This window comes from Kogia breviceps, chromosome 15 (genome assembly GCF_026419965.1).
Source record: "Kogia breviceps isolate mKogBre1 chromosome 15, mKogBre1 haplotype 1, whole genome shotgun sequence".
Classification (NCBI taxonomy): domain Eukaryota; kingdom Metazoa; phylum Chordata; class Mammalia; order Artiodactyla; family Physeteridae; genus Kogia; species Kogia breviceps.
The window spans coordinates 68153529-68178738 of NC_081324.1; the positions used below are offsets into that span (position 1 = coordinate 68153529).

General features: G+C 52.1%; 1 protein-coding gene across 1 annotated transcript in view; it reads right to left on the minus strand.

Moving 5' to 3' along the window:
• Nucleotides 1-867: 867 nt before the first annotated feature.
• Nucleotides 868-25210, minus strand: part of ZNRF3 (zinc and ring finger 3) — a 150109-nt gene continuing 125766 nt past the window's right edge. Inside the window, exons 3-9 of the mRNA XM_059040219.2 lie at nt 9852-9926; nt 9309-9440; nt 7854-7964; nt 6749-6916; nt 5046-5148; nt 2390-4150; nt 868-996 (exon numbers count right to left, since the gene is read on the minus strand). Of these exons, the coding sequence (XP_058896202.1) occupies nt 953-996; nt 2390-4150; nt 5046-5148; nt 6749-6916; nt 7854-7964; nt 9309-9440; nt 9852-9926 (2394 nt within the window). The 3' untranslated portion in view covers nt 868-952. The remainder of the gene's footprint in view (nt 997-2389; nt 4151-5045; nt 5149-6748; nt 6917-7853; nt 7965-9308; nt 9441-9851; nt 9927-25210) is intronic.

Here is a 25210-nt window from a genome sequence, read left to right on the forward strand (position 1 = left end):
CATCGCACCTCTCCCCCAGCTGGGGCAGACACCAAGGCTGCAAAACCACGTACATTCCTCCAGGGTGTCTCTCCCCACACACCCCGTCGTCGAGCCATCTCTGCAGCCAGTGGCAGGAAGCCCAAAATCAGGACTGTAAACTCTGTCCTTCTAGTTAGGACGATGACCAGAGGGGACAGACTGAGGACACTATGCAGAATCGTCCCTGTCACCCTGGGGCTTACGTAGCAATGGCTTGTCCCAGCTCCGCAGTGCTGCAGACCTTCCACCCGACCCCAAGCTGTTCCCATCAGCTGCCTGAAGGTGCAGGCTGGAGAGGCACGGCTTCTGAGAAGGCCTGACATTTTGTACGTTGGGATTTACCACGAGAAAGTAAGAGGCAGCATTGCATTGTTCCTCAGAGTTTGTACCCATATCAACTAGCTTTACTTCAAGTTTCTGGTTCATTTTCTAAGGCAGGTGTAGCCCTGAGCTTTTCAAAGGCCTGAGCTCCCTCCAGGGAGACAACAGTATCTACACATGATGTGGTTCAATTACTGCAGCAGTGATTTTTTTTTTTTTCAGCAAAAGTTGGCGGTTAGGGTTCTTTAAAATATATATTTAAATAACTTTTTACATTTACATATAATATCTTAAAAAACAAAGCAGAGAAGTCAATCCCACACACCTCGAACCCCAAGCACACACACTTTACAGAACAAAAGAGTAACATGTTATCAAGAGGCAAAAGACTAAGAGAATTCTGTCTGTTGGTTTGTTAATTGGGAGGAGGGGGTTGCCACACCTGGCTCACATTTTGGGTTGAGGAGGGCTCTCTTTATTACCACTTTCGTGTTTCTCAAAGCTAAAAAAATCTTTTTTTTTTCTTTTTTTTTTCTTTTTTTTTCTGTAGGAAGTCAGAGTTTGGAGTCTCCGTACAGTTCCCATTTCCACGGAAGAGTTCCTTCTGAGCTCAGGCTCCAGGGCCGCCACTGTCGGCCGGGCGAGATCTCGGTCCTGGGAGAGAGAGAACAATCGTCAGGGGAGGGGGCCGGGCCTGCAGGGTTTGGGCACCACATGCAGGGATGAGGCAAGGGACCTGGGGGCCCATCCCAGCGTGTGGTGGGCTCTCAGAAGTGACAGCGCTGGATGGACTGTGTATATGGTAAAGGGCTGAAGTGCAGCCCCCTTTCTGAGGGCACAGGGGCCTTCTAGGCAGCCGGCCTCCCTCATCGGGCTGTGCAGAGCCTTCTGGAAACCCTTAGGCAGCATGAAAACACAATGTACAAAAGATGTGCCTCGGGCTCTGTTGCAGGCACTGGGAAGACCTCCATCGTGGAGCTCCCACACCTCACAACAAGGTAATTTCAGATTGTGAAAACCTGGGAAGTAAACAGAAGTTGTGAGAGTGAGCTCGGAGGGGGCTAGAGGCCTGCTCTTAACCCAAGATCTGCAGGAGAGAAGCGGTAGAGAGGCCTGGAGGCTGGAATGAGCCTGGCACGTTGGAGGAACAGGACGGGGGCAAGGCGGCTGATGTCATGACAAGGAGGGATGCGGGGGGAGGTTGTGTTGGGGGCGGGGGCCAGGGCCTGATCATACAGACCTGGGTGAGGGGTTTACATTTCTAAAATTTGGAAGGTAATGGCAAGTTATTGAAGAGTTTTCTGGTGTAAAGACACAGACTTATGTTTTAAAAAAGACGACTGTGGCGCCCACGTGGAACAGAAGGCAAGACCAGCCACAGGAGACCAGTCAGAAGGCTACTGCCCCCGCCCTGGAGAGAGGAAACGGGACCGGCTGTGGACAGCAGGTGGGGAGCAGAGCAGATCCATGTGGGGTTTACTCTGGAGTTGGAATTGTCCCAGTGCTACTCAAAGGTGCTAGACTGCACACTGTTCACTACTGAAGACAAAAGGTTTGGCAACTTTATCACAATTTGATGATGTCTGCTGAATCTAATAATAAAAAATCTGGACTTGGGTTTTGCATGTCTTTTGCTAAGTTTCATTTCTCTGAAGATTCAATTTTCTGGACCAGAGGAAAACCAGCACATGTGGTTGTCACAGACAGGCTGAGAAGCCCAGGACCCTGGAGCATGAGGGGCAGGGTCTGGGCTTTTGGCCTGAGCATCTGGGTAGGGAGCCTTGGAGAAGGGAGTGCAGAGGGAGGAACTCGAGACACTGCTGTGGCAGGATCAAGCGGGATGCTTCTGCAGCATCTGGGGGAGAGAGCTCATGGAAGCAGAGGGCCCAGCAGGTCTGGAGCCCAGAGGAAGGGCTGGACTGGGGAGTAACACTTGGAAATCATCAGGTATGGATGGTGTTTAAAGCCAAGGGCACCAAGAAAGTCATTCAGAAAGTGTGTGGAGAGAAGACCCAGATCCTGGCCTATTGTCACCGCCTGCTCTCACCTGCAGCCTTGGCGGCTGTGGCGCTGGAGCCCTGAGTGTCCTGGGGGGCACTGGGGGAGCCGGCCCCAGGGCCCCCCACATCCTCTGGAGGGCAAGGAGGTGACAGAGGTGCCCTGGCCGGGCAGCACGGAACCCGCTCTTCTTGCTGGGCTGCTCCCAGACCCCTGTGGGGCCACAGGGCATCCGGACCTGGCAGCGTCCCACCCCAGGGGCTGAGGCCCCGGGTCCCTTGGCATTCGGAGGGCAAGCCCAAGTCACAGTCCACATCCTCCGGAATGATGGGGATGCGCTGGCTCAGGTCCCGGGCCCCGGGGTGGCAGCTGGGCGGGAGCTCCTGGGCCAGCGTGTACTGCACACGTACCGAGCAGTCCTCGGTGTAGCGGCCGGCACCCCCGCCCCCGCCCCCGCCATGGGCCACCTGCTTCTCTTCATAGAAGCAGCAGGGCAGGCCCTCGTACTTCACCCCATCTGTCCTGGGCAAATGGTCCGGGTGAAGGCCATAGGGGCCCTGGGAGCTCCCCGGCTGTGACTCCCCACCCTGGGGGCCGCAGCCCTCACAAGGCGGGGGGCCCAGGAACAAGATGCCGCCCCCGGCCGCTCCCGCTCCGGGGTCTGGGGCAGGGGTCTGGGGCTCACAGCAGCAGGCACACGTCGGCCCCTCCCGGGCCCCCTTCCAGGTCCTCCTGAGGTCCGGGGCGGCCCCGGGAGAGGCCTCGAGCCCCCCTTCTGAGGTAGAGCTGTTGGGCCCCCGGGGCTCCAGGGAGGAGCTACTGCTGTAGTTCATCTCCAGGCTGCAGGTGGACAGCTGGTCCCCCGAGGGAGAGGCGGGCCCGGGCCAGGGCTCTCCCCGCCCCGCACCTGGGCCTCGGGCCGCAGCCAGGAGCTCCTCAGGGGGCGGGGAGCCCTCAAGGCGCACCACGGGCCCCCGGCCTGAGCCCCCCACGTCTCCGGCGCGACAGGGGCTGCGGCTGCGGTAGACGAAGGGGTCGTAGTCGCTGCTGAGAGAGCTGCGGAAAGTGGAGCAGCTCCCGTACACGCCCTGGTTGCTGACCTCCGTGCAGTCCACCACTGAGTCGCTGGAGGAGCAGCGGCACTGGCCAGAGCTGCCGCTGCTGCTGCTGCTGTCGCTTCCCGGGCCGTCGGCCAGGTAGCCGCTGCACACTGAGCGGTGGCCGTGGTAGCAGCTGAAGCTGGACGCACTGCCGCTCTCCAGGTGCGAGGCCGGGGCCGCGTGCACCGCAGGGGCAAAGAGCAGGCCGCTGCCGCCGCCGCCTGGGGGGAAGGCCCGAGCTGGGCCCCCGGGGGCGAGGCCGGGAGGGGGCTGCCCCTCCTGCTCGGGGTAGCTGAGGCCCCGGAAGTAGTAGTGCTGGTACATGGTCTCGTACTGGGAGAAGCAAGCTGCCTTGGAGAAGCTGCGGCCGCCGAACTTGGGCCTGCGGAAGGGGGGGGCCGGTGAGTAGGGCCGGTGCTCCAGGCCGCAGCGGTGAGGGGCCAGGCTGTGGTCCAGATGGAGGGGTGGGTAGCCGCGGATGTAGGCGGGGGTCTGCGGCGGGAAGAGGCCCTGCTCCCCGCGCCGGTCCACGGTCAGCAGCGTGACAGGGTTCCCGTGGGCGTCCATGCTCGTCCTCGTGGGGTAGGCGGGGATGGCGCTGGCCCTGTGTACGCGGCCGGGGTAGTGCACCGGCAAGATCACCCTCTGCTGCCGGCCGCGCGCCAGGCTGCCGGTCTCCAAGCACACGGCGCTCGGGTTTCCCTTTTGTTCTGGGGAGAGGCGGAGGAAACGCGGTCAGGGGGGCAAGCACGCTGGGGCAAGGGCTCGAGGGGTGGATGCGGGCACAGACTGAGGCGGCCAGCGCAAAGGTGCCCAGTCTCACGACCATGGCCCATTCTAAGCTGCTGCCAAACCCGGCCACGCGGGTAGAGGCCTCCTGCTTCTCCACTCGAAAGGTGGTCACTCCTGTCAGGGTCCATCTCCCACCTCCCAACTGCTCTGCACGGCATAAGGCTCGAGAGAGCAACAGGGACACGGAGGGGAAAGGCATTTTCCCTCTTGGGAGAACAGCTACCTGGAGGGCACCCTGCCTTCCGGGCCCTCATCCACCACCACAGGGAGGCAGCAGCAGCATCACAACCCCGAGATACCAGGCACAGCAAGCGTCACCGCTGTCATCCCGCTGAAGAGATTGTGGGCCCAGGGCCTGGAGAGGCCGGGTGCCTGGCCCAAGGTCAGGAAGCTAGTTCATGTCAAAGGCAGAACCCAAACTCAGGGTGATTCTTTTTTTTTTTTTTTTTTTTTTTTTTGTGGTACGCGGGCCTCTCACTGTTGTGGCCCCTCCCATTGCGGAGCGCAGGCTCCGGACGCACAGGCTCAGCGGCCATGGCTCACGGGCCCAGCCGCTCTGCGGCATGTGGGATCCTCCCGGACCGGGGCACGAACCCGTGTCCCCTGCATCGGCAGGCGGACTCCCAACCACTGCGCCACCAGGGAAGCCCAGGGTGATTCTTCAGAGGCCTCCAAACCCCAAGACCCCACGCCTCCAAGTCCAGGTGGCAATGCTGCGGTGGTTTGCTCGCTCCCCAGCACGTGTCCTGCTCCTGCTAGGTACTCGGTAAAGACAGTGACACTCCAGCAACAACAGAGGCAGCGGAGAATTACCTATGATGTTGTGTCGACAGTGGGGGCAGGTGTGGTGCTGCAGCAGCCACGGGTCCACGCACTTCCTGTGAAAGCGGTGAGTACAGGGGATGACCCGCAGCTCCTGGGAGGGAGAGAGGACACACAGCCTGAAGGGAGGGCACAGGCAGAGGGCGGTGCTGTCTTCAGCCCTGCAGTGCTTCTTCCCGTGGAGCCCAGAGTGGACCAAGGAGCCCAGTTCACTGTGGCAGTGCCCAGAGGCTCCCCCTCCCCATCTCTAGCTACAAGTGGGCTCTGTTCCCTGGAGTCAGGGCCCACACATGGGTTCTAGGGAGAAAGACATGGACCATCAGCCAGCTCCAACCACGGTGCTTGGTGTTGAGGGAGGAAGCCAAGCTCCTTTCTTGTGAGGAGGGCACTCACACCCACGCCACAGACAAGGGACCGCCAGGGCTGTATGTTAGTGCAAATGGTGAGCCTGGGGGTATGGAAGGGTGGCTAGATACACCCCAAAACCTTCTGCACTTGTGGGATGGTGGCTGGCTCCAGATACCAAAAATGGGGTGGGTAGAAAGGAAGATGCCCGGGAATCATGATTGACAGGTGGGGCAGCAAGGGGGCAAAGTTCTCCCGTCTTCCCCTTCACTGGACCCTCAGCATTCACCTGGGGGCACACAGTTAATAACAAAGCACCCGACGTGGAGAGGAGGTAATGGGGTTCTGAGGCAGGCAGAACCACCTCTAAAGTTCCTGAGCCCAAAGCACCCTCCAAACTTGCTAACTTTACTTTGATTTTCCATTCTCTGACTAGCTCAATGCAGTAACATTCAAACTAACACCTAAGGCTGTGCCTGACTGTGGCAAGAGTCCTACCTGGATTTTCTCGTGTAACCTTTGTGATCACCTGGAGTACAGGTCAGTCTCGGGCCCATGTCACAAGCATAGGCACAGAGAATAAAGTCACTTGCCCAAGATCACAGAGCTAGAACCCTCCTGAGCCCAGATGAGAACTCAGGCAGTCTGCAGGTAGAGACCATGTAAGACTATTCATCTGAAGGCCTCTGCAAAACCTCGTTTTTCATCCAATAGTCTACACAGCGGCGGGACACTTTCATCAAAGGGGCATCAAATGCCTGCAACTAATTCTGAAGTGGTTTGCTCCCCACTCCCCAAAATGTGTGTGTATACGCACGCCTCTATCCAGAAGGAGATGAAGCAAATGTGGCAAAATGTTAATGGGTGATTCTAGGTGAATGATGCAGCTTTCATTGTCTGATTCTTGCAGCTTTTCTGAAAGTTTTAAATTTTCAGAAAAAAGCTAGAAGGAAAAAGGGGACATCACATCCCTTGTCTCTTTATAAGTAAAAACGTAAACATTCCATACAGCTTTGTAAGAGAGGTTTGTATCAAGTCAAGCGCCAGAGTTTTCAGAAGAGCAATTCTGAAATTAAGTGTAAATGTTCTTAAAACTAGACGTTTCCTGGCCCATTATATATTTCTGATCAACTTCTGAAATCACCTATGTTCAGCTCGGTCCCCTGGAGAGTGTGTGTGTGGCCACCCCCTTCTGGGGGGCGGGGGGGAAGAGCAGTTTGAAGGTCTCAGGACATCCCCTGGAGACCTAGGGCGGCTCAGCCCTTCCCCTGTGGGAAAAGCCCTTCCCCTTCCATCTGCGGGCCTGTCTACCTCATCCCCACTAGGACTGGCCCCGCCTCTTCCGTTACCTCTCCATCGATGTACTTCTCCAGGCAGATGGCACAGTCGGATGTGGAGCTGCTGCTGAGTGTGTCCAGGGCCCCGCAGCTCCCCTCCCGGCGCCCCTTGCTCTTGGAGTTGAACTTCCTGGTTTCCATCTTCTCCAGGGCCTGCACGGCCAGTCTGTTCATGGAATTCTGCACAGCAGAACGTGGTCCATGTTAGTGTCTGGGACATGTTAACAGCACTAGTCACCCGGGGCCATAGTCGGCCAAATACTAATCTCCATCAGGCCAGGACAGACTTCTGAGAAATCACTAAAGATTCAGAGGCCACAGCACAAGAGCACAGATCTTCTAGACTCCCAGGTGTCCACCACATCAGTCTAAGCAGCAGTACCAGCAGAGGTCTACTCTAATTATTTGGCCAACTCTGCTCTGTGCTAAGGGTTCCTCCCTTCATTGGAGAACGTTCTGAGGGCAAATGAGACCATGCATGGGGGTGCCCAGCACTTGGCAAACCAGACACGCTTGACAAACATCAGCTGCTGCTGTCGGTGATGGCCACCCATCCTCGAGAGAACTCAGCGCCCAGGTCCACCGTCTCTCACTGTGGACATCACACTGCTACACCTCTGAGAGTCTGGATTCCCGAGTATCCTCCCATTGCCCTCTACCCCCAAATCGTTCCTTCCTACAAGCACACAGTGGTGTGCCAGTTAGGGCACTAGAGCGGCTACTCTGTTTATTGAGAATCGCCTGGAGAGCTTGGTAGATGCAGAGTCGGATGAAGCAGGTCTGAGGTGGGGCCTGAGATTCTGCGTTTCTGCCAAGCTCCCAGGTGATGCTGATGCTGCTGGTCCCCAGATCATATTTGAGAAGCAGGGCTCTAGGGGTACAGGTTGACATTTAAACATTTCTTTGGAAAAACCCCTGGCTGGAAATGGCCCCAGGGCTTGGCCTTTGTAGGACTGGCCCTTTCGGCACAGAGATGACACAGTGCTATAAGCTTTGCTCTGGTTTTTTCCATCTTTGTTGGTTCTAGGCCACTGGAAACAGGCTGCAGGGCTCAGGACCAGGTTTGCACCGGCAAAGGAGCAGCAGGGATGAACACTCACAGGCTGCTCTGAGTTACCTGACTGCGTCGCTGCTTCAGCTTGATTTTGACAAGGAGGATGAGGCAGACCAAGGAGACCACGACGAAGAAGGCCAGGAAGATCCCCATATCAAAGTATTCCGTGGGTTGCTGGAACAGAACACAGACACAGTGAGTCACAGCTCTCTTCAGCCTGGGGATTGGCACACGGGCTGGGTCAGCCCTGGTCGGGAGAAGGATGGGGCCACCGGGCTGCATTTCCCCTCCTTTGCAGGGCACATGTGGGGTTCTGCTAACACACACACAGTGTGCTATCCAGGCCCAGGTAATGCCCCGCAGTGTGGCCTGGGGAGGCTGCAGCGGTCTCAGCCAGGCCTCCTAACAGCCAAGAGAACTCTGTTCAGAGCCTCGCTCCCTGCAGAATAGCGCAAAGTTCGCCGTAACCGGTAGGAGAGGCCCTTCCAAATAAACACAAATATCACATTTATGGGACAAAAGAGTGAGTGTCATGTTTTGAGGGAACAGTGATTACTAACCATATAATTAATGGTTTACAACAACTCAGAAAATTGTATGCTGCTTCCACAAATATCAGCTTCCACTACAATGAGTCATATTTACCAAAGCGCTCTTTTTTCCTTTAAAAAGCAGCCAGCAAGTCAGTTCCTTTGCAAACTCCCTCTAGTTTTAGTTCTTACCTTTTCCTCATGGCACACTGCCTCCTAAAACCTTAAAGTTACCTCATCTGGGACGTGTTTAGCCAACAGGAATAGAGTTTTGCTAATTGAATGCTATGGGTATCCGTATATTTTGTGCAAAAGACCCATCCTCTATGTGAATATTCCAATATTCGTGAGGAGGAAATAAACCATCTGTGGGGCACCTGTCCCAGGTTCCTAGAATCTTCAGCCTGAGGTTGGGCAAAAGATGCCAGCAGTGTCCCTTTAATACACCTAAGAGAAGCCTAAAAAATGAAGCTATTCATTAACCACCTGGAAGTTGTGAGCCCTAATCCCTGTTGAAAGCTTACTTTTACAGAATCAAACACAAGTTAGGGGGTTTCAGTAATGCATTTGCCCCATAGGAAGAAGGAAGCACAGGCCTTATCCTCTAGTCTAGGCCAGACGGAAGGAGGGAGATACAGGAAGCTGAGTGTAGGGTGTCCTTCCCTTCAATGTTCCTCAGTTAGCCTTTCACAGGGAGATGGGACAGAAGAGAAAAAAGGACAGGAGGTTACCCAGAAGGGGTGCCGGGTGGCAGAGACATTTGGTCACAAATCACCTATCTCTGGAAGGACTTTTCAAATCCCCTCTAGAGGAGCTGGGTTAAATTTCTCCCTGGCCTCCAGCCTTAAGTCTGATCTAAACCTGAAGGAACCTGGGGTGCATCAGCATTGTAGGCAGAAGGAAGGTAGGAGCAAAAGGCCAAAGCCCAAAGGGGATTAAGGCACAGGCGGCAGCAGGGAAGGTGGCGGTGTGGCCAGCGGAGGCTCACTCGAGGAGGGCGGTGCTGGATCCTTGCTCGAGCCACTTTCTGCTTGTTGACAATGTTCATCAGCTTGATGGCGTCTGCGCCCTTCACATACACCACTGGCCTCTTGAGTGGGTCTTCTGACCCCTGGTTTAGCTAAGGAAGGAGAGGAGGTCCTGGTTAGAAGACGTAATTACTTCAAGAAGCAGGAGAGAAAAAGAAAGGCTGGAAGAAAAGAACACAAAATACCCTTTTGGAAATCCTCAAACTCCTCATCATAGGCTTGGAGCTCCCAGAAGGACGAGGCTGAGGATGATGCCTCTTTTAGGATGGAGCGGGACCCCAGAAGGGTCTTTGAAAATGCCTCACCAACCCTCAACTTCTTGGCTCTTACCCCTCTTGATACACTTGCCTTGGAGTATGATGTGCAAACACAGATAACTAACAAGGACAGACAAGCACAAGGGCCCGGAGGATGAGGGTGACATGACCGTGAGAAGCCAGGCTAAGTAAAGGAGGTGCTTCTCTCAGGGACACTGCAGCATTGGCCTGGCCCGAGGAGCTTACCTGGTCGATAGCTTCTGGGTTTTCAGACACATCGAAGATGACTGCAGTGGCTCCCCGCTGCACGGCTCGTTTGGCCTGGCAGAGTGAAAAAGAGCAGGTTGGCACCCTGGTCCTTACCTTTCCAAAGCTGGCCTTGGAAATCAGACCTGTATTCGAATGTAGAATCTGACAGTCACCAACTTACGTGACTGGGTGAGTTACTAACTTTCCTAAGCCTCAACTTGCCCATCTGTTTAAAAAAAAAGGGAGTTGGGGGTGGGTAATAGCACCTTGTACAGTTATCCTGGGAACCAAATGGGTTAGAAATGGTGAAAATAAATAGCTGGGTATTCAATTAACTTCTGTCTCTCTATCCAGCCTAAATCTTAAAATCAAACTACAAATCAACAACCTACCCAGTCAGCATAAAGGTATTGGTTTCAGTATTTTCTGCTATGAACACAGGGCCATTGGCAGCTAAAGCAAATGCCTTTGGTCCTTCTCTTGCGGTCCTGCTTCCTCACCACATCATCCAGCACCGCAGTTAGAGGAACGTACTGAATATTTCCGAAGGAATCTGAAAATGGTCAATTTTAATAAGTGACATAAGCTAAAGACCTTTGGACATGCTGTCGGGGGAAAAGCTATGAGAAATAATTGTAAATGGGGATTTAGAGCAGTTGGCTGCCAAACTTGGCTGCACATCAAAAACCACTTGGGAAGTTTGTAAAGCAGATTTCCTGGCTCAAACCACAGAGACTGATTCAGCAGGGCTGGAGTAAGGCCCAGGAAACTGAGTTCTGAAGGTTTTCTGAGGGATTCTGAGGATTCAACCACTTGGGGAACTACTGATCAGAGATGAGATTAGAATGTTTTAGGAACAAATGAGAAGGGGTGGGATTCTCTTTTGGAGGAAAGGATTCCTTTCCACCCCAGTGAACCTTCTAATTTCATGTCCAGCTAAGGGGACAATGGGTAGAAGCTGAGGAAGAACAAGACGTAAGACATAATCCTTGCTTACAGGAACCTGAATCTCGTTAGGGAAGCAAGACACCTCTAACGGGTGGGGGGAGGGCTCAAAACAAAAACCAAACCCCCTATAAGATGGGCAAATGATGGCTAGTACTCAGAGGTCAAGAAAGTCTCTGTGAGCCAGAGTGCTTGAGAAAGAATGAAATCTGAATTCCTTCCGCACAGGAAAGCAACACTGAGCCGTAGACCAGAATGTGGCTAAAGCAATAGCTCCATCAGCCACCAGAGGGCGGTCTTACCTCACAGCTTCTATAACAAGACAGCTCCCTGTACTTGGTACTAAATAAGCAGGACGGTGGATTGTCAGGGATGCAGCAAAGTCCTCCGCAACTGAACAAGCTCAGACACCTGAGTGCTGTGCTGCAGAAGCTGTCCTTGTTCTGCTGGGGACCCTTTCCTGTTGAACTGAGATTCTATGTATTTAGTCTGCTCTGCCGCTTGCCCGTCCCACCCCGTTTCCCCACCAGCACGCTGCATCAGGAAGGGCCCCTGGGCGCTGTCTCCAGCTCTGCCAGACAAGCTGCCAGTGGTGGGTGAGTCAGAGTCTCTTTCAGCCCCAGCCTCAGTTTCCCCATCTGTAAAAGGAGGAGGGAGCCTGTGTCATGAGGACTAGGGTCCCTTCCAGTTCGCAGTCTTGGCCACTCAAGGAGTCAAGCGACTGTCCAGAGCGACACAGAAAGAGCTGCAACAGCTGTCACTTGCCTCCAGCGAGAGAGGACATGACGGCCCAGGGAGAAAGTTTGGGGCCAGGTGGTATCACTTTCCTCCATAAAGCTCTTTAGGGGCACAGACCCCTTTGCCTGAGGTCAACAAGCCCTCGGGGGCTCCAGAGTTAACTAACAGCAAGTGGGTGCCAGTCTCAGGGGGTAGCCCAGCCATGTTCAAAAATTAAGGGACGCAGGGGGCCCTGAGGGACAGCACCACAAACGAGGAAATAAACAGGACTTCTAGTTCCTTTGGCTTTTGTTCCCTGCTTGAGCACATCAAACAGCACCTGAGGGGACTGTGCATGCAGCTCCCTCTTGCTTGGGAGCTGCAATAGGGTGCATCTGGAGGGCCTGGAGGCCGTGGGACAAGATGCTGCAGGCCCCGGGGCAGTGCAAGCCTCGGCTGCTGCCTGCTCCCGCCTCCAGCCCCCCTGGCTTCATGAGGAGGCAGAAGTCATGGGGATCTGGAAGCCAGGCATGACCCCCATGTGCCAGGCACGTTTTAAAAGACATTTTAAACAAAATCTAGGAGGGAGGACTCATCTCCAGATTTCTCGAGTGAAAAGAGCAGGTCAAGAATAAGGTGCTTAATCCTGTTCATAGCTGAACTTTAGACACAACCAGGTTAATGCACAGGGTCCAAAGTACTAATATTTTGAGAAAATGATAATTCTCACAGTCGGCTTACTTTAAAAGTTATGTTTAATGTAAGCTGCTGTTAAAGTAAGGTTGTATTTCCTGCACTCAGGACTGGACAGGAGGCAAGTCAGGATTACGTCAGGAACTTGCCTGTCAGGATCAAGGTTTGGGATTGAAAATAGGCCATGAATAATCCACACTTAAGAAAATGACACGTTGATCATACTATTCCCAAAACAAATGAAAACATAGAACACTACTTGGTCATACTTTCCCCCTTGCCCCACATTTTCAGTTTAAAAATTGATGAGGCATCCTTGAACATGTCTTCATATGTTAGATCTTTCACTGTTTTCTCTAGTCAAGCTTGGGCTGGACTATTATTTCAAAACCCTATCTTTATAAAGGCACACACCCAATGTCCAAATTTCTCAGAATAAGGCTGTTTCAACAAAAGGCTAAGATGCAGCCTGGTGCCTGTTGCTAGATGAAGGCCACTGGTCACTGGGCTTCAGCTGGAGAGGGCAGTTACCCTTGACCTGTGCACAGACTGGATTGGGAAGAAGAGCATGAGAAGGGTGTGAGCAGCAGAAGCAGGTGGGATGTCCTGGCAAGGCCTTGAGAGCAGCTGAAGGCCTTGCCTATTGACCTCTGCTCGCCCTTCCCCTCACCCCACTCACACAGGCATTCCCCACCCTTCATCACTGCCGCTGCTTCCATCAGGCCAGGACAGGTTGGCACCAGCCAGCAGGTGACCATAAGCCCTGCAGCAGAATGAGGAATAAAAGGTTGTCATGGTCTCTCATCTACCTTTCCAGGGCTGTGAGACCCGAGGCTAGACAGTTGCCACAGCCACTGAGACACGGAGCAAAAGCACAAACATCTGCAGACTTACATCTTGCAAAGTACAAAAGGTCAAGCTCTAGAAGACAGGATCTTACGTGGCTGGCACTTATAGCAATGCGAGACTCCTATGGTTATTCAATAAACGTTCATTCTAATTGAAAGCAAACCTGCCTGGACCGTGCTCTTGGGTTACTGCTCCCTGAATGTGGATGTGGTTTTCCCCTAGGAAAGTGCTTCTATCAGTATGTTTGAGTCTTGGGACTTCCCTGGCGGTCGAGTGGTTAAGACTCCACACTCTCAATGCAGGGGGCTCGTGAATTTCTGGACACATGGCGGGCATTCTGATAAGAATAGTCCCATTACCACCTTGTGGGTGAGAAAACCTACAGCCTAGAGTCTGCTTGGGTTTCAATTAAATTCAGGAATTCCAATCAGGAATGGACCTGGCGCTCTCCCCGGTGTGTGCAGTTACACCCAGACTTGGTTTGGGGCTTGGTCCCACCCCATAGCTACTCCACAGAGCCCCTGGGAACAGACTCCATTTCCCACTGTTTATCCATTTCTTCGTCAAGCACTGGACGTGGCGTCCCCAGTGCCTAATCTTTATTGTAGGAAAACTTTCGATAGCATACAATCTTAATCGGAAATAACCCAAAAGATGGCCCCAAATCTCCTTGGTCCCAAACGCCTGACCAGAGGATAACCCAGGAAGCTGGACTGTTAGCACTGATATGAAGGCTTGTGTCTTCTGTGTCTTCAACCTCTCACAGGAAGTTCTGACATATGGGGGCTTCAAGCAGCCTTTTTTTTTTTTTTTGCCTCTATTGAATATAATTTCCCATTCTGGTCTTTTTGTACTTATCATAAGCTTCCAACAAGTCATTTAAATTTTTTTGTTAATATGTTTAAGGCTGTGATATATCCCTTCAGATACGCTACTCATATCTTTTTGATATTTGGGCTATTCCAATTTTTTCTTTACTCTTGTAATTAATGCCACATTGAATAAATCTTGGCTTACATTTCCAATTTTCTTAGGATGGAGGCCCAGGGCCAAAGAATATGAAGATTATTAAGAATCTTAATACAATCCACATAGGATTTTAATGCCCCTCCTTATAAACCCATTCAACTCTTAATTTATCTGCAGGAATGACAAGATAAGATGACACAGACAGTAAAAGACAAATCTGTCAACAGATTTAACTTCTGGATAAAGTGGCCCATTGGTGAGCTGGCTAGGAGGAGGCAGGCAGTCTCAGAGTAACTCTCTGCGTGATCCTTCATGTGCACAAAGATCTCCAGAGTGAACTATAATGATGAGTTGATCTTACCTAGCCTACTGATTCTTCAAGGTCAAGTTCATGTGCAAAGCCTGCCGCATAAGACCAGTAAGTGCTTCTCTTTAGTGAAAAGCAGCTCTTATCCCTCTCTGAGTTCTAATACTGGTCAAGATTCTCCTCTGCCATTTATCACTTTCTGGGATGCATTTTTCCCCGCAAGTGTGACCATCTTTAGTATTTTTGCTATTAATAAAAGTAATATGAGCTTGACATGAAAATTTTAAAATAACTGAGAAATTGAAAGCAAGAGATAATCTACCTATTACCTACCTATATCCCAGCTTTATAATAGTGTGGTTTATATCTTTCCATTTTTTAAAACTCATATATTAGCAGCAATAAAATGTTTATGTTTATATACACTCATATACCAAAATATACTTAAAAATAAATTGGATGTATATAATGTTCTCAACTCTGCTGTTTTCCCCCTTAACTCAACAATTTACTCAACAATATTATATGCAGTGATGCAGAAAAATGTCCATTCTTCTTACCAGCTACATATATTCTTCCATCACATGGAGCTTAAGACTGTTCCTCTGACAGGCATTCAGGGGATTTCTTCATTTTCTCTATTATGAACAGTGCTGTATTTATCTTCTTGTACTAGCATTCTGGTGGAATCTATCCTTTAAATTGCTACAAGTGGCCCTGCAGAGTCGAATGGCACCAACATCTCACATGTAAATGTCTTGACTGGGTGCCAGGCTAAGCTGCCCTGGGGTCTATGGAGCCAGGAGGTACATCTCTGACCGGTGTCTGTGCCCCATAAAGCCTAACAGAGCAGACTGCTCTGGGTGCGGCCCATACTCCACAAATTAACATAGTAGGCAGCAGTAGAGTTTAATTCTAGTTGAGGTGCCATTTATTACTCTATTTGTTCAACAGTAGTAATTAACCAGTTACTACGTGCGCCAGGCCTGGAGGATACACAGTGAGCAGAATGGTGGCCGCGCGTCCTCACGGAGCGTCCATTCTGCCAGCAGTGATGGCACTGAAGAGCCTCTCTGAAGAGGCTGGGGGAGTCATCAGGAGAGGTCCAAGCGTTTGGTTCTGAGGGCCAATGAGTAAGAAACTACCAACCAAGAGTCACTTATCCCACATCCCTGTAGTAGGTGTCAGTGGAGGAGAGACTATCCCGGTCAGTGTCCTTTGAGAAATGCTGCGTGTCATAAGTCTCTTAGCTACCTAGCATCCCCAGGTTTTTTGACACAGGACCCTTTTTGCAGCAACTCCTGTCCACACCCTACCCTCCCTTCCATGGGAGAAATTTTGGGACCCAAGGCTCCATGCACACGGCACGCTCACGTGACAGGAATCTCACCCCCTAACCACTCCCTGGCTCTAACTCACGTAGGAGGGTGAGGGATGGGCCACAGATCGACGTTTTGATCTGGAAAATGATTACTAAGGAATACACACACTGCAGTTTAAATGAGATGGTTCCTGGTATATTCAATTACAGTTGACCCTTGAATGACGTGGGGGTTAGGGTGCTAACCCTCTGAGCAGTTGAAGGAAAATCCATGTATAACTCAGTCACCCTCCGTAATCTCGGTTCCTCTGTTTCCAAGGTCCTCCGTACCCACAGTTCTGCTTCCACAGATTCAACCAACTGGGATGTGTAGCACTGTAATATTTACTACCAAAAAAAAACCCCGTGTATAAGTGGGTTGCATGGTTCAAACCTGTGTTGTTCAAGGGTCAACTGTATACAGTTCAATTTGACGACTACTTAAGAGGGCCAACTGTGTGCCAGGAGCCCCAAGAAAGATACAAGCCAGGGCCTCCTAGAAGTGTCTGTCTCCACACACTTGCTGGTGTCCTGGGGAAGAGATCTTGCTTAGAAAGGAGCAGGGTGAGGGCGCTATATTCCTTTCTTACCCAAGAGAGTGTTCTCTTGCAGCTCTCCTCTGGCATATTGATACAGCAGTACGACCCAAGGTGGCAGAAACCATGATCATGGAGAATCCAAAATGGCACCAGAGTCCCAGGGCTTAGTTCCCACAGCCTGGCATCAGCTTTCTGTTTCAGCAGGGTCCCCAAGCTCCTTCTGCTGCTGTCCCCGGGGCAGAGCTCACTGTTCTTGCTCAGGCTGATACAGGTGCATGGGCCTACCCTCCATGCAGTCCTCACATTCCTACAACCAGGGCTCCCTCCTTAGGGAGGTGCCCTGCTAGCGCCCCCCCAAGGGGCCAAGCTAAACTACAACCCTTTGCCCTCACCCCTACACTCAACTGCTTACTAAATTTTGCTGATTCCATCTTCCAAATCCATCCACTGTTTTTCCATCTTCACTGCTGCCACCCTGTACACGATACCAGACTTCCCACGTGAGTCACAACACTCCCCCCTGGGGGTTCCTTAGTCCACTCCGCCTGCCCCTGGTAGGGTCTCCACGCAGCATAAGAAGGACTTTTCTAGTCAATGAACCACAGATCTGACCTGCCCCACTCTCCCCAAAAGACTCTGTGTCTGCTCTTAGAATAAGATGTGACTTCCCTGGCTTTTAGCAAACTCAACACTCCAGCCCCAGAGCCTGACTAGGAGGAGCCTGCCCACCTGCTAGGGAAACACACTGCGTCTCCCCACAGCCCGCCTTGCCTCCTGTAACTCTCCCTGCCTTGGATGTCACTCCCTCCGCACTGCCTGGCCTGCGGCCTGCCTCCAAGCCCCATGGGTGCAGCTCTTGTAACATCACACTGTAACTGTTTACTTAAAGTGCCTCCCTCACTAGAGGGCAGCCAAGGCCTCAGACTTCTTTCCTGCTCAATGCCCAGAATCCCGCAAAGAGCCTGGCACAGGGTAAATGGCCAAGAAATGTCTGTTGCTTAACCTAAAAAGGATGAGCTTTTGCCCTTGGGGTTAGCATCAAACACCCTGGGCCCTGCTACTCCAAACACAGGCTGTAGCTCGCTCCAGGCCACCTGATCTCCTGTTTCCTTCGACTCTTGAATTGTGGAAGGTCCAATTCTCTACCATACCTTCTTGGAACTCAAGATTCTCCGCACTGCAGATGTTCGGGATTTTGTTTCTTATTAACTGCATACACGTCTTCTGCTGTAGTGCTTGCTGATGGGTCTTTTATTGGTGGTTGGTTCTAATGTAGGAATTATTCTCCCTGGGCAACCTCAACCCCAGTCACTGAAAGTGGCTCTGCCTCGTGGTGGATCTTTATGGGGCCCCAGGCCTCTTGTGAACACATCTCCAATGTCAGAGCTCTCAGAAAACGAGCCTGTGCACTTGCAGAGTCTGCCCTTTCTACTCGAGGGAGGAATGCAAGTTTTCCTGAGAACTCTCACCAAAGGAAAGCTGACCAAACGATCAGCTTCGTGCATATCCACAGGGACAAACGGCAGGAGATGTGGATTTTCACAGTTTTCTCCTGGTATCACTTAGGGGAACTTTGCTTTTCTTCAGCCTAAAAGACTGATGGAAAAAGATGGCCTGCACCACACAGGGGAGAGTGTGTGGACAGTGGTCTGCCCTCCCACCTGCTGTGAAGATCCTGGGAACTGGCCGCAGATTCCAAACTCCAAACTCAGTGGTGGCCTCAGGTGGAGCAACGAGAGACTAAAAGCACAGGCTTGCGAGGCTCGTCCACCTGAAGCCTGAGCTTCAAGCACATCGCTGCCAGGAACCCAGGGCCGGTAACAAGCCCTGCTTAGGCTGCCACTGCCACAGGGCCTGCTCCTGTGGCCAGGGGGGGGTAAGGGCCTGTCAACACGACAGAGACCCACCAGCCAGACCCAGAGACACCCCGCCTGACGGCCACCAGTCTCTCTTGGCTGCTCCCACCCCAGTGCAAACAAGCCAGAGCTCACCACCGTCCCTTTATGCCCCTCCCTCTGGAGGCCACTAAGTGGATTCTAAAGCTGCCCTCCTCACTTTTTCCTTTCCTCCTCCCCCGTGTTCTTCACTGAGTAGTGACCACCCAGGCACCGGGCTCTTGAGCATTCTGGTCAGCTGCTGTGCCCTGGAGCATGAGTCACTGCACGACAGGGGACACTCTTGCCAGGCAAGGGGGCTTGCAAGGCCCGTCTCACCAAGAGCCCTGTTTTCCTACAGAAACCTTTCATTCCATAGGAAATGAGGTCACACACCAGCGCACATGGTTAACTGGTGAGAAAATCCTGGTGCCAAGAAGGGGGCGGGGCATCAGAAGAAGTGGTCAGAAAAAACCGACCCTAACACCTTAACGTGTACAAACCGTTAGGGGAATCACCTGCAGCTCTGGGGGAATCTGTAGGGGGTAGGAAGGAAGGGGGGCACATAGCTTAAAAAATAACCTGGTTTCTTTTACAGTATGTACAACAAACACGATCTTTGAAAACCAAACGAGCAGGGCATTTCGCTAGTTTACTGCCACGACTTGGAGCCCCTAACCCACTGCCTAAGGCAGACCAACACAAAACAGCCCCCAAGGAGTGGAGGTCGGGATGCCGGACAGCCAGGCGGGCTCACTTTCCGCGGCGGGGGGAGGCGGGTGGGGGTGCAGGTGGGTGGCGCAGCCCGGCCCGCTCCACCGGCTCCTGGCTCCGGGGCTTGGCTGCAGCCGGGCCTGACCTTCCAGGTTTCCCTGGCCGGAGATCAAAGCGCCAGAGCCACAAACACGGCTCAGAACTCCGAGGCCCGGCGGCCACCCCCGTCCCCGGTCCCTCCCCCTCGGCTTCCCCACACCCCCAGCCCCTCCCCACACCCGGTGGGGCCGCCTTCGGGGGGGGCGGGGGCGGGCTCCCATCCGGCCTCCTCTGACCCTAGCTCGCCGGCCGGGCCCCTCCCACCCGGAGAAGGTACTCCTCGCCATAATTAAAGTCATTAAGCCTCCAAAGTCTCCAGTCGGCTGCTGGTTCTGAGCTCCAGAACGAAGGTGATGCATTTTAAGTGCTAGTGAAGATTATGCTCATCTATTTAGGAGACATGTAGCAGCGAGAACTCAGCGGTTAAGTTAGTGGTTAAGGCTGCCTAAGTTTAGCGTTATTTATTCTCAAAATATGTAGCAGCCCCACTTAATTTCTCCTAATTAAAGGAACCGGCAGAAGAGGCTGGAGGCCGCGGCCGTGTCACGGCGCCATTACCAGGTTGGTGCCCTTCAAAATCAGAAAATGCTGGGTCTCAAACGGAAATGCGTTTCCCTAGATCTTAATCTTAAACATAGACATTTAGGCCAGTTCCAAGAAACACAATGATCGTCTTTGTTTTAACACCTGACAAGGAGCACCAAAACCCAGGAAGCTGTCCACACCCTCCGCTCCGTCGCCACCGCCGGGTCAGGGGGTGTTATGGAAAAACGTCGGCAGTTGGCTTGTTTAGTGAGATGTCTATGGCTGCAAGAGAAACTTCTGGAAGAACCTGTTAGCTGCTAGCTATCCCAGGTTGTGTTTCCAGAAGTCCCACTTCAGGCCAAATCTTACAAAGTCAGCAACTAGAAACTTCAAAAAGGACCACCCCCTTCTCTGCATATGGCAGCAGCGAACACTTGTTTATAAACAAGTGTTAATTAGGTGGCGGAATGGGGCTTAACAAGGAACAACAGTGCTTGCAAAGTCTGAAGACCCTACAGTCTCCCTTCCACCAGGAGAGTGGAGGCAGGGCTCTTGTTGAGGCTGAGCTGGGTGGACTTGCTTCTCAACCTTGGCCCACTGGAGAGGCAACTGGGCCCCGCCCACCCCTCAAGATGCCTATTTCATCTATGTGGAATGGAGCCCCACAGAAGTATTTTTCTCAAAGTTTCCCAGTTAGTTGTTGTTTTTTTTTTTTTTTTTTGGTATGCGGGCCTCTCACTGTTGTGGCCTCTCCCATTGCGGAGCACAGGCTCCGGACGCGCAGGCTCACGGGCCCAGCCGCTCAGCGGCATGTGGGATCTTCCCGGAATGGGGCACGAACCCGTGTCCCCTGCATCGGCAGGCGGATTCTCAACCACTGCACCACCAGGGAAGCCCCCCAGTTAGTTTTAAAATTCAGGTAGGGCTGAGTACCACTGAGCCCCAAACTGCACGAAGCCTCTGGGATGCCTGTCAGATGCACATTCCAGATCCTCTCCCGATTCAGCTGGACTCCTGGAGGTCCAGAAGCTGCCTACCCAGCACCCCAGGCAAAACTTGTGATGAGGCAAAGGAACATGGTAGAGAATTCCTGAATCAGGTGGCAAACTGAAAAAAACAAAACAAAACAAAACAAAAACCCAAGATATTTTGATTACATGACTTTCTTATTTTTATTAAGAGGAAAGGAATCTGGATGAAAGAATTTCTGCATGCCCGAAGCAGCTTGCTCCCAACATTTCTGGGGCTTGGGACAAAGCTAAAAAACCATTAAATAAAATCTATGCTACCCTCTATCTTGACATATACACCTTCATAAAGACCTGAAAGGTCAGGTTCCAACCGAGATTTCTCTAACTCCTTGTCAGAATGTGTCAGTGTGGAGAAAGCTCACCCCTGGCCCACTGTGCATTTTGAGGGGGGGCTTACACACATGCGAGTGGACACCCCAGCCTTGAGGCCAAGGTCCGTCCACCCTCCTTGGGAAGACGGGTGTGCTGCTAGGATAGCCTGCGCCTAGGAGGAGGGTCTTGGAGAAGAGGTCTGTAAGGTCCTGGAAGCCAGCACAGGGTCATCTCGGGACAGTGTGGGGATACCGGAAATAATTTAGAAGGGGACTTCCTCTTGGACTCGTCACCAGGTGGCCAGAAGCTTTAGAAGCAGGGGCTCCCTTGCCTGGTCTTGGGACATTACTGCCCCAAAGCATCAGACTCCAAGAGGGAAAAGTAAGGAAAGTACTTATTATGTACGAGGCAAGGCAATGAGCGCTTTCAAATAGCACTAAATCTGCACAGCATCTGCAGGCGAGGTGGGGCTGATTCCCATTTCACAGCTGGAGGCTCAGAAGTTACATCACACAGCCATGGAGTAGTAGAGAGCTGACAATTTGACATCAGCCTCTCTCCATAATCCCAGGCTACAGAAACACTCATGTTATCCTAGGGGCTTCCAAAAATCAAGCATGATGGAGGTATGTGCACAAGTATAAACATGAATGCTGAAACTCAGGTAGTCCATTAACAGCTTATGTAAGTATTGTATTTCCCAACCCCACAAGGAAATTCCAGATATCTCTTATCCTAACCCATCTGGACTCCCTCCATCTTTTTTGGGGGGCATGCCACACAGCACGTGGGATCTTTGTTCTCCAAGCAGGGGTTGAACCCATGCCCCCTGCACTGGAAGCACAGAGTCTTAACCACTGGACCACCAGGGAAGTCCCACGGACTCCATCTTTAAAACTCCCTTTACAAATGTCATGCAGCTCATATAGTCAACATAAGGAGGGATGGCAGGGTGGAAAGTTCTACTTTTGTACAAGGTTAGCTGCTTTGAAAGCTCATGCCTGTTTCATCAGAGGCTCTTTCATTCAGAGGAGTTATATCCATTGCTCTTTAGCCAATGCAAGTTCACAAACAGTACAACCATCACCCTGTATACTTCTTAAGGATCTACGAAGTTTGTTTCATATGGTCCTTGGCATACCCTATTGTATTGATTCCTTGTATCTGTGACTTGTATTAGAATTTAAGAATGATATAGTTTCATTATCTCAACTTCACACCAAAATCATTTATAACAGCAACAGAACCAAATCTCTCCCCACACCTACCATGGGCAGTGTTACCAGCTGGGTCCCTCCCCCTCAGCCTAGCTATTCTTATCTGGCCCCCAGCCACGGTGGCCCTGAGGAAGAACACAGCCTGAAGGTGACTTGTGAATGGGCAGTCCAACCCAGGTTCTTTTTAGCGCTGCCATGGGGGAAGGGCGGGGGGTGGAGCTGTCACCTCACACTGCTTGCGTCAAAATTCAGGCTCATCTCCCCAGCTCTGGCTTTGGGTAGACGTGAGGGACCTTTCTCAGCTCCCATTTGTTCACCTGCACAATGGGGATAATGCTAACAGGCAAGAAGATGAGAAGATGCCTGGCACACGGTAAGCACTTTGGCCGGATCTCCATCTCGACACAGCACATACAGTATGAGTGTTTCCTTGGGGCGCCTGGCCCTCTCCTTGACCATCTGCATACAGGGTTCCTCTCCTCTCCAGGAAGGAGAGCTGAGGCACCTTGTCTGAACCCTCCTGCAGGTCCAGTTCCCACACAGAGTGGCAGGCACTTGGGACTCATGGTGACTGTACCTTCGGAAGGTTCTGGAAGTCGACGTGAATGTATTGCACACCATATACTCACAGGAACCTCACGGTTTAGGCACCAAAACCGGCAGAAGGTGGTCAGTCAGTGGCTGTCAGAGTGGCACATCGGAATGTTCTGGGGAGCTTTTTAACAATACAGAGGCAGGGACTTCCCTGGTGGTCCAGTGGCTAAGACTCTGTGCTCCCAATGTAGGGGGCCCAGGTTCAATCCCTGCTCAGAGAATTAAGATCCCACGTGCTGCAACTAAGACCCGAGGCAGCCAAATAAATAAATAAATATTAAAAGCAGGGGTAGACCCCTCCCTGGAGACTGGGGGGCACTGGGCTAGAAGAGGACCCAGCCTCTGTAGGCCGGAAAGCTCCCCAGGTTGATCCTTGGGCACAGCCAAGATAGGGACCCACCAGACAAAGACCTTAAGGAGGTCAGAGGACAGGGTGGTGGGAGTGTGCTTCTCAAGCCCAGCTCACCCATCCCTTGTTCCTCCCCTCTGGGAACTGCCAGATTCCTTTCTCAGTTAGACTATTTGGTTTCTAGAAACCCACTTAGGCTACTGTAACTCAGATTTAAGGAAAGCTTTCAGAAAAATGTGCTTCAAGGCAATAAGCAGTTGAGCTTCTTGGCATGTCTGGCTGTGGGAATGATACACCTCCCCCGCCCCCTGCCCAAGCAGAAGCCTGGGGCTCTCACAGTCAAAGGTCTGGGGGTGGGCAGCCACTAACCCAGGCATCCTCCGGTCACCAGGCCCCCAGCAGGCAGGGTACCTGGAACCCAGCAGGCAGCAAATGCCACGGGGCACAGATGCTGGGGGGAGGCGCTGTGGTATAAGAGCAACTATCTACTCCTTACAGGGCAGGCTTTGGGGTTCACGGCTTAGGACCTCCCTGAGTCCAGGGCCCTCCACCCTTGACTGCACAGAGCAATAGAATGTAAGTTCCAAAAGTCTTCTGTGATAATAGGATGATGAAAATTCAGAAAGACAAGAAAGCCATTTTCAAGTTTAAGTCCCATTTTTCTTCACAAAACACATGCTTTTAAAAAAATAATAATAATTAATTAATCTATTTTTGGCTGCATTGGGTCTTTGTTGCTGCACGCGGGCTTTCTCTAGTTGCAGCGAAGTGGGGCTACTCTTCGTTGCGGTGCGCAGGCTTCTCATTGCCGTGGCTTCTCTTGTTGCGGAGCACGGGCTCTAGGCACGTGGGCTTCAACAGTTTTGGCACACAGGCTCAGTAGTTGTGGCTCGTGGGCTCTAGAGCACAGGCTAGCAGTTGTGGTGCACGGGCTTAGTTGCTCCGTGGCATGTGGGATCTTTGCGGACCAGGGCTTGAACCCATGTCCCCTGCATTGGCAGGTGGATTCTTAACCACTGCGCCACCAGGGAAGTCCCTATAACACATGCTTTCCTGAATGAAGTCTCCAAACACACACTGAGCTGAGTTAATCAAGTCACAGAACTTGGATGCCAACTGCCCACCTAATCTCCACTTCCCTGCAATAAGTCATGACTGCTTTGCCGTTAGGAGTGATTCTGGTGACCGGACTATGCATGTGGAGGGGGGATACAGGCTGCAGCAGCTCAGATTACAGGTTAGGCTATAAAACACAATGTGAATTAAACCCAGAAAGGCCATATTTTAGTGTCTAATTCAAAGAACAAGCCTTAGAATCCCATTTCTATAGGCCAACAAGCTGAAGGCCACATCGAAAGTACACTCATTTTTTTCGAAATGCATTTCAGGCCTGGCGCTCAATAAACAGTCACAACAATGGTGGTGATGACGGAAGGGGAAGGAGAAAAGCTGAATAGGCACCAAGCAGGCCTTCCTCAGGCCGAGAAAGGACCTGAGCTGGAGGAAAAAGATGCTCTCGGGCATCCCTGCCCGGTGTCAGGCAACGGTGCTTCCTGCTCCTGGGTTCACAGTCCCATCCTGCCCCGCCACCTGGGCTAAAAAGCAGTCGGAAATGTGAGCTTGCCTGTGCAGAGCTTGCAATCTCCTGACTTAGAGAGAGGGAGCTGGACCAACAAGGGAAACAAATGGATCAAGAGCCCAACTGTGTGGGACCACCCTGAGGGAGGCTCCAAACAGGTCTGGAACAGATGAGCTTGGATGGGGGTGGTGTGTGCTATGGGCTGGCGTGGTCGGGAAGGGCTTCATGGAGACCAAGCTGCCCGGATGAAGAGGAAGGGAAGGCTTGCCAGGAGCTGGACACACAAGGCGCTGGCTGAGGCCACAGACCCTGCAAACACATCAAGTCCCACGAAGGGAAGAGGCGGTGCTCGGTTGCATGGTGATTACGCATTACAGTCCACTCCCAAGGCCATCATATAAACACTGACTACTACTTACTGACTCTCTTTCTCTCAGTAGCAGGCAGCACACCCACAGGTTAGTTTGTGACACAGTGTCCAAGCAGCCCCTATAGTTTACTGACATTTTTGGATCACTAACTGAAATTTTATTTTCTCTGGAAAAGGGTTCTCTGACCCCTACACAAGCTCAGTCTGCTCACTATGTGCTTACAGGGAAACGTGTAATTCTAAGCGACCATCTTCCCCAGGAGTTAATTTAACACATATTTCTTGAATGCCTACCATGATGGTACAATCGTAT